This window comes from Pogoniulus pusillus, chromosome 10 (genome assembly GCF_015220805.1).
Source record: "Pogoniulus pusillus isolate bPogPus1 chromosome 10, bPogPus1.pri, whole genome shotgun sequence".
NCBI lineage: Eukaryota > Metazoa > Chordata > Aves > Piciformes > Lybiidae > Pogoniulus > Pogoniulus pusillus.
The window spans coordinates 29001896-29017708 of NC_087273.1; the positions used below are offsets into that span (position 1 = coordinate 29001896).

At 42.5% G+C, this 15813-nt stretch overlaps 1 protein-coding gene across 4 annotated transcripts in view; it reads right to left on the reverse strand.

Annotated features, from left to right (window-relative positions):
- STX17 (syntaxin 17) overlaps positions 1 to 15079 on the reverse strand; it is a 38154-nt gene extending 23075 nt beyond the window's left edge. Inside the window, exons 1-2 of one of the 4 annotated variants that reach the window (XM_064150089.1) lie at positions 15008 to 15079; positions 6199 to 6380 (exon numbers count right to left, since the gene is read on the reverse strand). In XM_064150089.1, the coding sequence (XP_064006159.1) occupies positions 6199 to 6321 (123 nt within the window). In that variant the 5' untranslated portion in view covers positions 6322 to 6380; positions 15008 to 15079. The other 3 variants (XM_064150087.1, XM_064150088.1, XM_064150090.1) reach the window with 3 other exon arrangements.
- Between the last annotated feature and the right edge of the window lie 734 nt (positions 15080 to 15813).

A 15813-nucleotide genomic window follows, 5' to 3' on the forward strand; every position in this document is an offset into this window, starting at 1 on the left:
TTCTCTCTCTTTCTCTGTTCTGTTCACTTTATCATTAAATAGTCTTGCTTTTGATATTTGGTCTCACTTGTACCTTAATTCCACAATACGGAAATATATAAGAACAAATAGGCTGAACATGAGCCAGCAGTGTGCCCAGGTGGACAAGAGAGCCAATGGCATCCTGGCCTGCATCAGGAACAGTGTGGCCAGCAGGACAAGGGAGGTTATTCTGCCCCTGTACTCAGCACTGAGCAGGCCACACCTTCAGTCCTGTGCCCAATTCTGGGCCATTCCATTCAAGAGAGATGTTGAGATATTGGAACATGTCTAGAGAAGGGCGACAAAGCTGGTGAGAGGCCTGGAGCACAGCCCTGTGAGGAGAGGCTGAGAGAGCTGGGGGTGTTTAGCCTGGAGAAGAGGAGGCTCAGGGGGGACCTCATTGCTGTCTATACCTGAAAGGAGGGTTGGTCTCTTCTCCCAAGCAGCCAGCAACAGAACAAGGGGACACAGTCTCAAGTTGTGCTGGGGGAGATATAGACTGGATGTTAGGAGGAAGTTCTTCACACAAAGAGTGATCTGCCTTTGGAATGGGCTGCCCAGGGTGGTGGTTGAGTAGCCATCCCTGGAGGTGTTCAAGAAAAGACTGGATGAGGCACTTAGTGCCCTGATCTAGTTGATTGGATAGGGCTAGGTGATAGGTTGGACTGATAGGTTGGATGGTCTTGGAGGTCTCTTCCAACCTGGTTGATTCTACGATTCTGTGAGTAATAACAGCTACTTGCTTGTTTGTATACCAATTGTTACATACATATGAGACATTTTTAGTCCCTCTCCTCTGGACCAAGACACCAAATAAATACAGAATACTAATTTCTTAAGGATGCAATTTTTAAGTCTCCAGAAACTGCCATATGGAAAAGTTTCAAATAGTTGAGAAGGAATGACAATGGTAGCCACTTCCTCTGAGAAAGTGTACCCAAGGTCAAATTTCATTATATATTGATTTTATAGTTTCTTCAAACAGTGATTTAGTAGATTAATTGTTTGGACAAACTCTGGAACCTAAGGTTTAAATCAATATTCATGAAATGAGGTTAGAGATATTGGCTTCATCATAAGTAAATAATGCTGCTGCTCTAAGCAATTTGACATAATTAGTGATTTTTTGCTTAAAAGTAGCCTGTAAAATAAACAAGATCAGATTTTACAAAATTATCCTTATACCTCCAGGGCTGTTGGGTTTACACACTGAAAGTTAATTTTACAAAAAGTATTTTAGAGAAAACCATTTAAAATGCTGATGCTGACAGCTCATGAAAGTACTGTAACACATTCATTATTGCTAATATGTATATAAAAGGTATAAAATGCAAATTATCATGGAAGCGTTTCAACCAAACTATCACTGCTGCTCTGAGAATCTATAACTATATATAGTGACAGATTTCAAATTCTGATTTGCCATCATTTGTATTCTCACCTTCTCATAATTCTATCGACAGAGTAACCTTGGAATATTTATACTTGCTACCACCAGAAGAGTTGAGTGGGATTTTTCATTAAAAAAATAACACAGAGAGAAAAATGTTCAATTTTAATGAACATTACACTGAGTATGGACTTCTTAGGGAATTTGGCACTTAAGAACCATTTTTATACTCTGCTGTGTTACTTCTCCTAAATATTTGTGCCTTGTATTTTTGGTCACCTCACAGAAATTTTGAAGTCTTTAGTACTGCTGAATACCTTCTTGTACAGTTACCAATTGTTTACTTAAAGGTTTTATCCATGGCTGCTTGTTTCTAACAATTCTATTAATTATGAATTCAAGTATCAAATCTGCCAGGATTGATATTGCTTAGGGGATACAGAAAGTTTTAGTAGCATTCTGAAATCAGAAGGACAAACCTATACTAAAAGTTGCTACCACTTTTTGCTTTCATAACAGCATTGTTCCAAAGGAAACACAGTTAACACTTTGCTTTTAATAACTGTGTTTCCAGTTATTTAAGGCTTTCCCTGGTATTTTATTATCTTGATTATATTTCTTATGTCGCATTTTATTAAGTTGTGCCAGGGAAGGTATAGGCTGGATGTTAGGAGGAGGTTCTTGACAGAGAGAGTGATTTCCAATTGGAATGGGCTACCCAGGGAGGTGGTGGAGTCACCATCCCTGGAGGTGTTCAAGAAAAGACTGGATGAGGCACTTGGTGCCATGGTCTAGTTGACTGGATAGGGCTGGGGGATAGGTTGGACTGGATGATCTTGGAGATCTCTTCCAACCTGGTTGATTCTATGATTCTATGAATAGCTCACTTGCACTAATACCCTCAACCAGCTGAAAATGTCATGAAATGCCCAAATGAGTTGTCTTTACATTTTTACATTCAAAATATAAAAATATAGAATTCAGCTGCTCAATAAAGCATGTTGGCATTTCCATGTGGTCTCTGAATGCCATTACAGACACACTGCATTCTGTATCGCCTATAATTAAACTAGCTGAGTTTCTCTGCCAATGCTTTGAACAGAGTGTTAGATCAGAACTACCATAAAGACTCATTTTATCTTGAGTGTTAATTATTTTCTGCATCTGTCTTGAAGACACAGAAAACTATTCTTGCAACGACCCCCCCTCTGTCTGCAAAACAGGCATGCTTGACGCAAATGAGCTGCGGAGCCAATAAAGACTTCAGCTGACCATCATGCAGATGAATTAAGAGGAATGTATTTTACCCCTTCCATGACACCATGCTAACACTATCTGGCTAGATACAGTGCAATTATGCTTTGTTTAAATACATAAAAGATTTTCACCAGTGGGCTGTGCCACTCCACTGATTAGGTTCTGCAAAACACAGCAATACTCAAGACTGTCCCTCACACTGCTAAGTTCTGCACAGGGTAATAATGATTATGTCCCTTTCACTGCAGCACCCAATGTCCTTTGAAGCTTCACCATGGGGTGCTTATATATCCTAAACAAGGAAGGTTTTGCATATGGACAATACTTAGCAAATATTCTATTTAGCTGTACAAAGTAATGCTTTTCTGGAGGAAAAAAATGCATATTGTTTCCATGAACAGCTGAGCATCTTCTGAGATTAAAATGGGAACAACCTAGCTCCCGAGACTGTCTACTTGAATGAAACAGCTTGCAAGAAAAACCTATTGCTAGGATGCTCCCCTCTAGGCACCTCTGTCCTGTTCTGTATTATTCTTCACTAGCTGTCTTTAGGCTCTACGGACACTGCTAAATGTGGACAATGTACAACGAGAGACTGATCCCCGGAGGCTGTAAATCACTCCATGGCAACTCAACAGTCAAGCCCCCTTGCTCTTCCATCATCCCATATAAGAGCAAACCAATAGTGGCTCCTCTGTACTGTGGTTACAATGCAAAGCAACTCTTGATCACTACAGAATGGGAGTGATGCAAACTGTCTGATTCCAGTGTGAAAAAAGCTGAATCAGCTGGCATTTAGGTAATGCAATAAATTACACAAATATGGAATAACAAAGAGTAAACAGCATGTTGTCTTTGAAAAAATAGGGCATCTTATTCAGAAGTTACTGCTTCACACAAATACTATACTAACACACTTTTCAGTCTGCTGGTATTGTAGTTCATATCCTTATTGTATTCTTATTACACCCTTATTATCTCCCATCATTAGTCCCAGCAGCGCCGTCATCTTCTTCTGTCTCAATTTTTCTCTCATCCTATGGTCAGTCACTATTTCTTCACTTCACTGAGGTACTTCTTCACAAGCTTCCTCCACCCAATTATCTTTTACTTACATGAGCCAGAAAGACTTTCCTTCTGCACAAAGGTAAGGGAAACTAAGACAAAACCTCGTTTTCATCCTCAGATTCAGGACCAATCAAACTAGCAGCTCCAGTATCTACTGAGTACCTGAAAATCACTTACAAGCTTTTTTTTCAGGATTTTACTTCTTCACCAAAAGAACAGCATAATTTTTTGAGGTATGGCAAAATACACAGTCTGCACAAAGACAACCTCAGAAAAGTATCTCCAGTGTTCCAACTTGTCACTGCTTTCAAAAGAAATTATCATTCAGCTATCAATCACTTGGTACCACTTTAAACTAAGCATTTATTAGAAAAGAAATGACTCTCACTTGAACAACACATTATTTCCTGACTACATTCTCAGAAACAAATACATGGATCCATTTTCCCTTCTTCTCCATTCTCAAGCTACTGGAGGCAGAAACCTGGCATGGAGAAAATCCAAAAGTTTACCCACTTGGTAAAGGTACAGTAAAGTTGTGGTAGAAGTTGTGAAGAAATGGCAGCAGCAAAAGGCACGAGAGTTGCTACACCACATTATACATGCTCTCTATATCATTCCTTTCAGGAAGTGAAAATCATGATCACCTATTCCCCTCTAATTTCTTCATTCCTTCCCAGAGTGTTAGAATATGTAGGCTGTTGCGCTCCACCATTCAGATTTACATACACCCTTGATTTTATACATTACGAGTAAGCCTAGTTCAGGAACATGCTGTGTGCTAGTTTGAAGCTAGCTAGAATGTTTTGGTAAGAAGAACTAGATTATAGGCTGTGAAAAGAAAACAATGGTGATGTCTGCTTCCCTCAGAAGTCTGGCTGAGGAGTTTGGGAAGAAGAAATGAAAACATTAGATAACACTCTCGCCATTTTCTCTCACTCTGGCTGGGCTGCTGACTGAGCTGCATCTAACACACCCTCCACTCACCTTTGCTTCTTAACCTCTTGGCCAAACCTCTATTCTTCCTTAGGACTGGGGTAAGGTTGAGAGGGGCAGGGGGAAGGTGCAGGGGTGGTTGAGAGCCCCTCCTGGGGACTCAGGTTTCTGGGAGGGGAGTTGTGTTTCTGTATTACCTTTTACCTTGTATATTTCTGTCTATAACTGTATATACTGTAAATATCTGCTTGTATATTGTGCTAGCTGTAAATAAATAGCTTCATTTATATTCCCAGAGCCGACTGAGCCTAGTCTGGGTAATTTCTAAAGTGTGGGGGTGCGGGGAACACCCAAACCATCACACATGCAGAATTGTGCAGAATTACTGACACTCAATCAGATTTTTCTGCGGTGGCAAAGATTAACCTTTCCTAAACAAATAGGTTTTACATGGTCATTTCAAAACTTCCAGCACAATGGTGACCTTAGGACTCTGTGTGTTTCCAAGTCACTCACCCTCTTCCTTTTTTTTTTTTTTTTAATCAATGTCATCTATTTTGGTAACTCTCTTACTATCTTCTTCAGCAAAGTTGTACCCACTGGCTGTATCTGTATTAATAAAAAGAAACTGAGACTGTTTCAAGTCTGAACTCTGATCACTGTGCTGCTGAATTGTTAGAACTGTCCCTGGGCATCCCAAACAGCATTATAATTTAAAACACAGAACAGAGGCTATTCCCCATTAGTGATGTTTTGCAGAATATGAGGATTTAATGGCATGGACTATTTCATGCAATACAACTGTCCTGGTCATGTTTATCTTACCCGTACAAGCAATGCCATAGTGTATGAAAGAATTTAACTTCTTGGAAGCACATTCCATATGAAAGTTCTTCACTGAGAGAGTAATTGGATACTGGAATGGGCTGCCTGGGGAGGTGGTGGAGTCACAGTCCCTGGAGCTGTTCAAGGCAGGATTGGACGTGGCACTTGGTGCCCTGGTCTAGCCTTGAGCTCTGTGGTAAAGAGTTGGACTTGATGATCTATGAGGTCTCTTCCAACCTTGGTGATACTGTGGTACTGTGATACATTCAGTTTCACTGTCAAGTGTAAGCTAACATCAAGAAGCATGTAAACATGCTACAATTATTTTTCTACTTATTTAAATAAATCAATCTCTCCACTCTGCTTAAAAATATAGGGAGAAAGAGATATGTATAAACAATAAATAACTCAGAACAGCTGGCTGCAAATCATAGTGACTTAAAGAGTATTAGGCAGCTTTCCTTACAGTAACTTTTAACCCAAACCAGTAATGTTCCTCACTCTGCAGACTGGCTAATTACTACAAATGTAAAGGCCTTTGTACACACTGAACTACCAGACAACACAGAAGTTTCACTTTTAGAGAAACTGGAATTAAAGCTTTACATAATCAGTTGTTCATCAGAGTCTCTATATACTCTTCCAGCGTGACTGCTTCTATACTGTAAAAGTAACTACATTAGTAAAAAGTCAACACTAACCTTCTCAATGTTTATTTGGTGTTTTCTTAACCTTTCCAAATCTGTTGGAATTGCCACTTTAATGAATTTCTGAATGGCAGGTTCAATTCGACGCAGTTTAACTTTTTCGTCATCTTCAGACATCCTAAAAGCAGCTTTCAAGTCACAACTTGTCCAGTATTCCTTCACCAAGGTAGAAAACCCTAAAAAACAAAGAATCACAGGTTTACAAAAATGTAGTAATTCAGAATCACTTTTTAAAAGAAAGCAAGACAAAGCAAATCAGTCTTTCCCATCATCACATCTATTCTGTAACTACATCTGGAAAAGCTACAATATTAACCACTTAAAATCTGACTATTGACATTTAAATGCATTATTTCTATTTATTTGCAGTCATTTTTCATAGATAAAACTTAACTCTAAGGGGAAAAATTAAAGTTCACAGGATCACAGGATGTTAGGGATGGGAAAGGACCCAAGGAGATTATTGAGTCCAACTTCCTGGCCAGAGCATGACCACACAATCTAGCATAGATCACAGAGGAACACATCCAGACAGGCCTTCAAAGTCTCCAGAAAAGGAGACTTCACAACCTCTCTGTGGAGCCTGTTCCAGTGCTCTGTGAGCCTTACAGTAAAGAAGTTCCCCCTTGTGTTGAGGTGGAACCTCTTGTGCTGCAACTTAGACCCATTGTTCCTTGTACACATGGAGCAAGTGAGAAAATCCTGCCCTCAGATGTTTATGAACATTAAATCCCCTCTCAGGCTTCTTTTCTCTATACTAGAGTCCCAGGTCCCTCACCCTCTCCTCATAAGCCATGCCCTCCAGTCCCCTAATCATCCCTGTAGCCCTCTGCAGGACCCTCTCCAGCAGATTCCCAAACCTCTTAAAGTGGGGAGCCCAAAACTAAATGCAGTATTCAAGATGAGGTCTCACCAGGGAAAAATAGAGGGGAAGGATAACCTCCCTTAATCTGCTGGATGCACTCTTCTTAATACACCCCAGGATCCCATTGGCCCTCTCAGACACAAGGGCACATTGCTGTGCCATGGTTAACTTGTTATCCACCAGGACTCCCAGGTCCCTCTCCACAGGGCTGCTCTCCAGCAGATCACCTCCCAGCCTGCACTGCTACAGTTTATTTTTCCTTCTCAGATGCAGGACTCTGCACTTGTCCTCATTTGGTTCCTCTGTGCCCAGCTCTCAGTCTGTCCAGGTCTCACTGGATGGCCACAGAGTCTTCAGCTGTATCAGCCAAGCCTCCCAGTTTGATGTCATCAGCAAACTTGCTGAGCAGACCCTGTCCCCTCATCAATGTAATTGATGAAGATGCTGAACAGGACTGGCCCCAGCACTGATCCCTGGGGGACTCCACCGGTTACAGCTCTCCAGCTGGACCTAGCACCACTGATCACCACTCTTTGAACTCTATCTTGTAACCAGTTCCTAATCCACCTCACTGTCTGCTCTTCCACCCCACACTTCCTGAGCTTGCTCACTAGGAGGTCATGTGAGAAAGTGTCAAAGACCTTGCTAAGGTCGAGGTAGACTATATCCACTGGTCTCCCTGAATCTATCCATTCAGTTATGTTATGGTAGAATGCTATCAGGTTAGGCAAGCACGACTTCTCCTTGATAAATTCATGCTGACTACTGTTGATAACCTTCTTCCAAGTGCCTTGAGATGCCCTCCAGAAGGAGCCGATCCATCATTTTTCCAGGGATGGAGGTGAGGGTGACTGGTCTATGGTTCCCTGGAACCTCTTTCTTGCCCTTTTTGAAGACTGGAGTGACACTGTCCCTTCTCCAGTTCTCAGGCACCTCTCCTGTCCACCACGATTTGGCAAAAATGATGGAGAGTGGCAGAGCGATAACCTCAGCCAGTTCTCTCAGCACCCTTGGGTTAAGGCAGATGCAAGCATATTTGCAAACATACTTTGCAGAAAAATGATAGACTGAAGTCTTTCTAAAAAAAAAAATCTTCCAATTAGATGGATCACTTGATCAGAGTTCACATTTTTCACTTCACAGACTGCACTGGTTTGGAAGGGACCCTCAAAGGTCCCAACCCCACTGCAGTGAGCAGACACCTCTAACTACATCAGGCTGCCCAGTCACATCAAGTCTGATCATGAATGTCTCCAGGGATGAGGCATCAATCACACCCCTAGGTAACCTGCTGCAGCATTTTATCACTCTCATTGTGAAGAACTTCCTCCTTATGTCCAACCTAAATCTACCCTGCTCCAGTTTAAAACCATCGCCCTATATCCTATAGCTACAAGCACTTCTAAAGAGTCCTTCTCCAGCCTTCCTGCAGGTCCACTTCAGATACCAAAATGCAGTCATAAAGGTGCTCCTGGAGCCTTCTCCAGGCTGAACAGCCCCATTTCTTTCAGCCTGTCTTCATAGGAGAGGTACTTCAGCCCTCTCATCATCTTCGTGGCCATCCTCTGGACCCACTTCAACAAATCTACACCCCTTTTCTGTTGAGGGTCCCACAGCTGGACATAATACTTCATGCTGAATCACCTTAAAATTGTAAAAGGTTGTGAAAATACACCAAAATAAAATAATTTTCAGAAGTCTGCTTCCCAGAACAATGAAGAAATCCTGAACAAAGACTTGTACTCCAAACTGCCTCTGTCCCCTGCTGAAAATGACTAAGGCATCTCCTAACAAGGGGTTAAACAGGTCACTGAAATATTTGCCGTAGTGGTTGAGTACATAAGGATCCTGAATTCTGTTCCCTGCATATGCATAAATTACAGCTTTGGCATTTCTCTTCTCTAAAAGAAAGATATAGAGAACTGTATATAACAGCATTATCTACAGAGCATCTGAGCAGTAAAAAGGAATTCCATGATGCTGGAAGCACACAAGGGGAAAGAAAAAAATACTGAGAGATAATTTGAGTTTTAACAGTGTATAAACAGAGGTTATTTAAACAAGATTTTTTTTCCTGGATACTCCTATTTTAAAGTTGAATTGAAGACATATATAAAAAGTTTAGTTACAAAGGTCAGCAAAAAGACTCATACCAACTTGATTAAAGTACCTGTACTAGACAGCAATTGCATCAGAAGACTTTCCTGATTTTCCTCTTCTAGTAACCAATGTAATTTACATAAATTAGCATAATCCTGATACAAGCAAAGCACAGGAAAATGCAACAGGTTACAAAAACTTCCTAGTTTTCACACACCCGAAGAGATTATTCACATTGGCATTAGATATTATTCTTTTCACATCTAACTATAGTGTGAAAGTGCAGAGGAAGAGTGTCGAGGTTTTTCTGAGACTTGTGATTCCTTCAGGCACAGGGAACCTGAAGGCAGACATGAACTGACAGTACTGGGTCTTCAACCAATCCACTCAAATCTCAGTCACAGCCCTCAATTGTATGCTGCAGGGGGGATATGTACAGATTTCCCTCACTTTCAAAGGAGATACTTGGTAAGCCTCTTCCACCAAGTTGGTGCAAAAGCTGAAAGTGCTCCTGAGGAGCACTCTTCTAGAAGAAAAATGTCCCTGATTACTCATTTTTTTCCAATACAACTGCTAATAAAATAATGTTGTGCTTCTGTGAAGAACAAAATACTAACAGGAATCATAGAATCATAGAATCAACCAGGTTGGAAGAGACCTCCAAGATCATCCAGTCCAACCCATCACCCAGCCCTAACCAATCAAGTAGACCATGGCACTAAGTGCCTCATCCAGTCTTTTCTTGAAGACCCCCAGGGACGAGATTCTACTTTATCTGTTGCACCCAACAAAGAAACCGAACACTGTGGAAAACTGAGTATTTACTGACAGTAGACCAAGAAAAGGAAAGTCAATCTCTAAGGTTTCACTAAAACACATTTTCCTTTTTCAGAACCTCAGAAAGAAATTATTTAACCAACTGACTTTGCAACCATTGCTACTTTGTAGCCATTGCTAAGTCATCCTGACTTCAACCTATCAAGAACACTACCAAGCAGTCTTACAAATTCCTTTCTAACCAAAGGCATTTATTAGTAGTAATTTTTTGCCCAAATCTTCAAGTGAACATGCAGTGAGTGGCCTGCATGTTTCAAAACATACAGAGAACTTTTTTTTGTTGTTGTTGATTCAGCATTTTCATCATTCCAAAAGCAGTAGCTTAAATTCAAGATGACAGAATATACATGGATTCTTCTATTTATTACACCTTGGTCACTACAGTCTTAATACTTTTGAAAGCACTACCCACACCTCAGAACTGAACTGCATCTTCAGTCTATTCTGATTTTTCTTTTTTTGCAATGAGCAAAAGATAAGAAGAATCACACTCCAAACTCCAGTACCTCCTATTTGAACAAAGATTTTTATTTCCTGACAGCTTATACACTGATCCACGAGTTTATGAGCTGGAATTAATCAAAAACTGATTCCTTACAGATATTTTGTAGCCTTCTCATGCTTTTAATACTGAATTATCTTGAAGCGATGATACAAATTCTTCAAACTTACCACACAAGATGAATTCACAGAAACCCACAGCCCATTCTATCTTAGAACAAATACAGCAGAGACTAAGCTAAATCCATTGCAATTGTGTTCTTAGCTTTTAATGACATCTAGAGATTGGTTAAGTCAAAACTGACACTTTAGATGACTTATAACTCTGCTCATGAAAGGCAAAGTTAATATAGAAAATAGCCATATGCCTTGAGTAGGTAAACTGAATAAGCAAAAGTTTTAAAATCAAAGATTTAACTGCATGCAAGGCTCTGGATAGTAATTTTCTTCTTTAAAATTCCCAGACAGTACACTACCTTTCCTGACAGTGTCTGCAAGTTTTGTTATGACCATGTTTGTTCCAGATGCAATTTCAAGGAAGTCTAAGGTTTCTCATGTACTTTATTGGGTTTGTGTTTTCCTAACAATCCATTTTGAAAGCTGTAATACCTGGTATTCGAGTCATCACAGAGTAACAGGGCAGTTTAGGTTGGGAGAGATTTTCATACACCATCTAGCACAAGTAGAATTTGATGTAATTGCACAGGCCCTTGTCCAATCAAGTCCTAACACCTCCATTAATGAGCTCTCTACATATTGACTAGACACCTCCTTCAGTGTCTGACCATTCTCCAAGTTAAAACCAAACAAACCAAAACCAAAATGACCTTTCTTGTAGCTCAATCACCTTGTATCCATTGCCTTTCATCCCATTGTCATGTATCTTTAAAAAGTCTTGCTTTATACTTTCCACACAGAGCAGTAAGATCTCCCCTCTAAAATAAATTTAGGTCTGAGAAAAAAAGCTCAAGATTACCATATCATTACACTGGTAATTAAAACAGTCAGATAAAACCACTTGTAATTAACTGTCCTTTATTACATTCACTGTGCAAGATATTCAAATAAACAAAGAAATTACAGAATGTTGATGCCATGAACCTGTTAGAAGTTATCGTCTAAGTAAAATACTAAGTAAAACACTAAGTAAAACTCATGCACCAGGATTCAATTATAGTTCAGTGACAAAAATAACACTTATCCAGTTGTGATCAAGACACAGAAGCAAAACAGTTTTCAGTCAACTGTGTTAGTGAAAGAGCAGACACATCTAAAGCATACTGCACATGGCACTGCCAAATTACTAGGTGATGACAAAAATTACACATACATCTCCTTTCTTAATATTGACATTTTCTGAAGAGTGGCCCCAAACTGAAATGTGTGAAGCAAAATTAGCATGAAAGAATATCATTGCCTTGTGTGCTAGTTTGAAGCAAGCTGGAATGTTTTGGTAAAAGAACTAGATAACGGGCAGTGAAATGAAAACAATTGATGTCAACTTCTCTCACAGTCTCGCTGAGAGCTCTGGGAAGAAGAAGTAAACTTTCTCCATTTTGTTTCTCACTCTTGCTTTTGCCTAAGACCTAGTCACATCTCATTAACCCTGCTCCCACTAACCTTGCTCCCTAACCTCTTGGCTGCACCTCTCTTCTTCCTGAGAACTGGGGTAAGGTTGAGAGGGCCGGGGGGAGGTGTTGGGGTGGTTTGAGAGCCCCTCCTGGGGACTCAGGTTTCTGGGAGGGGAGTTGTGCTTTTGTATTGTTTATCCTTTGTATATTTCTGTATATAATTGTATATAACTGTATATATTGTAAATAGCTGCTTGTAAATTCTGCTAGCTGTAAATAAATTGCTTCATCTATATTCCCAGGGTCCGTCTGAGTTAGCTGGGGCAAATACAAAAGTGTGGGGGGGCGGGGTAACCCCCAAACCATCACACCTTGGTATCTGCATTGAATATGAAAACCATCCATGATTTTTACTACCCAAGATAGCTACAAACTCCTTATCCAGTTTACTCCGTGTCCTTAAAATTACTTAAGCATGTCTACCATGAAGAACGAATCCACATGCTCTTGTTAGTAAGCAACAGAGCATAAGAACCTGAGGAGTTTCACTTCCTTGATCTTTGCCTTACCAAAAGAACAGGTACGTAAAACCACTTCCTCTGTCATATTTTGAAGGTTCACCCAGCATACACCACCTTCTTTCATTGTTCAATTCAAATAACTCTAATTCTGAAACCAACATGAAATCCCCACTTATTATCTGGTGGTGCATAGAAAGCACAGTCACACAGATGCAAGCTACTCAGAAGTGAATTTTTTTGTATGTATGGTAACATACTTGTGTTTTGTTACTATAAATTTCAGCAAATGCTGCTAATACATATCAAATTAACACTCACAAACTTCTGATAAACTGCCCAATGCTCTCCACTGCAATGCAGTAGGAAAAACGCTGAATAAACCTGAAGAGTTCTTCTTGCTTAGGGAAATGCAATTATGCCTATTTGATTTTAATTCACTTATGATACTTCAGACAACCACTCCTACTTGAAAAAGTTATTCCAGCATAGATGTCTTGGTTTTACAGTATCACAGTATCACCAAGGTTGGAAGAGACCTCATAGATCATCAAGTCCAACCCTTTACCACAGAGCTCAAGGCTAGACCATGGCACCAAGTGCCACATCCAATCCTGCCTTTAGGGGTTGCAAGGCCAAAAAGCCTTTTCTTTTTCCCATTGTAAATAAAAACAATATAAATATCAGAACAGTTTTACAACAACTTTCTCTGTAGGGTGACCTAAAACACTTTTTAAAGCAGAACTGGTCCCACATTTTCAGTGGCATACTTTCTTTACTGTTCACTTGATTGAGGTCTATAGATAACCAGGAACATGCTCCTGTGTCAGACTACAACCAAATTGCACTTTTGATCCCGATCACATCTTTCTCCTTTGGCTTTAAAAGGAACCAAGGGCAAATAACTTTGTGAGGCTGAAATGAGGCATTTTTACCATCCCCAGCAAGTTTGCAATGTGACAATAAACTACACAGTGGGACAGAAGCCACAAAACAACCAGAATTAGCAGCTGTACGCAACAGGCTACGGTTCCCAGCAGATCTGTGCACTTCTGGATCATCCAGCAAAACTTGATCCAGACAAGGCAAGGGTCGCATGTCTTCATTTTGAGAAATCAGAGCAGATGACACATGCATTTTGTGGTTTTTCACATGTTTAAGTCACATGCAGGATAGAAAACACCTAGTGACTTACACATCAACTTTTTTTTTGAACAAAGCTGAACCAGTGGAGCAAGTCTGCAGCTGAGTGACACCTGTAATAGGTGGCTGCAATGCAGTTCAACCTGCAATCACAGACCTAACACTTGTTTTTTCTCTATTACTGAACTATACCCGTGGTCTCATCCCAGCAGCAGGTATTAGAGGCCTGCCCTTCCTGTACCTCACCCCCGAGAACTAAGGCATGCCCAGAGGAAGAACGTAAGAATAACTTTAAAGCTCAGTGTCAAGACATCAAATGGACTTGCAGTAGTTTATTTTCCCTAACTTAGGCTTTTAAAAACCGGGGGAGCGCCACAGTAAACAGTATGTTACACGGTGCTTTTAGTCCTTTAAAACTAATAAAGAAATACATAAATAATTCAAACCGGCACAAAATTTGGTTCAGCTCAGCGTCTGCCTCCTCAGAACACCACAACCTGACCTACACCTCCGCCAAGGCCTTCCTGTCCAGCTGCTCTAGGGTCACCCACACGGCTGGAACACCCCCACCCACCGCCCCGCGCTGACCGACCCCCGGGCACCTGCCGGCTGCTGGGAGGCAAACTACCCTCACTCGTGCAAGGGCGGCGGCGCGGAATGAGCCTTCCACCCGCCGTGCCAGCCAGCGCCGGAGCACCGAGCGGGGCGGCCGAGGGGCGTCAGCATGCCAGCAGCAGCAAGGCCCAACTCACAAGGCCGCGGTGCGCCGCCCGCAGTTCTGCCGCCCGCCTCGGCCCACGATGAGGGACAGCAACTGGGGACTGGAAGTGGGGGGGAACGCGGCGCTCTCCGCCACAGGTCACGCTGGAGCTCCTACCGGCCGGCCACGTCCTCAGGAAGCCACCCCAGGGCACGCCAGAGGTCCGCCAGGCCTCCTCTGGCTTGTCTGGCACGGAAAGCGAAAGCGAAGACGGGGAGGCCGCCCTCGTTGCCGGCCCAGCAGCCGCCCCGGCCCCGCAGCTCGCCCTGCCATCGCGGCGCCAGCGCAACCGTTGTCCCCTCCTTCTCTCCCTCACTCCGCGCCCCGCTGCTCCCGCCGCCTCTGGCCGCACGCACAATGTCCCCTGCCCGCGGCCCCTCACCATGTGGTGGCTGTGGCCGAAACGACGATCGCGGCACCGGGACGCTGGGCGAGAGCCGGAGTGTAGGGCTCCCCCTCGGCGGGAAGGCCCAGCCCCCGCCCGCCACACACACACACACACACGCACCGCTCCGCCGTGCTCGGGGCGATTTCTCTCATGTTTATTTCCCTGCGTAACTCATGCTGCGAACCTTGCTGGGCGGAAAGGGACCGGGGAGGAGGAGACGGAGCTGCTGCGTCCAGGGACAAAGTCCCAGGTGTCTGGGATAAGGGCTCATCGGGACAGAAAAGTGACATTTCTTCTCCTGCGAGGCAGCCAAAGGTTCCTGTCAGGGGCTGCATCAAAAGAAGAGAAAGGTGATTGAGAAAGGTGATTTCTGCCACTTTGCCCTGGTGAGACCTCACCCTGAAGTCCTGCGTCCAAGTCCGATGCCCTCAATACAGGAAGGACATGGACCTGAGGGCAGGGGTCCACGGGAGGGCCACAAAAAGGATCAGGGGGCTGGAGTCCCTCTGCTGTAAAGACAGGCGGAGTCGGGATTGTGCAGCCTGCAAGTGAGGAGGTTCTGGAGTGACCTTATAGCAGACTTTCAGTACTTAAAAGAGGGCCTATACAAAGTTGGGGACAAGCTTATTAGCAGGGCCTGTTGTGACAGGACAAGAAGTGATGGTTTTAAACTAAAAGAGGGAAGATTTAGGCAAGATAGAAGGAAGAAATGTTTTACACCGAGAGTGGTGATCGCAGGAACAGGCTGCCCAGAGCAGTGTTATAAGCACCATCCCTGGCAACATTCGAAGTCGTATTGGACAGGATTGAGCAACCTGATGTAGTTGAAGATGTCCCCCCTGTTTACTGCAGGGGGGAGGGTTTGACTAGATGACCTTTAAAGGTCCCTTGCAACCCCAAACGATTCTATGACCCTGGAGATCCAG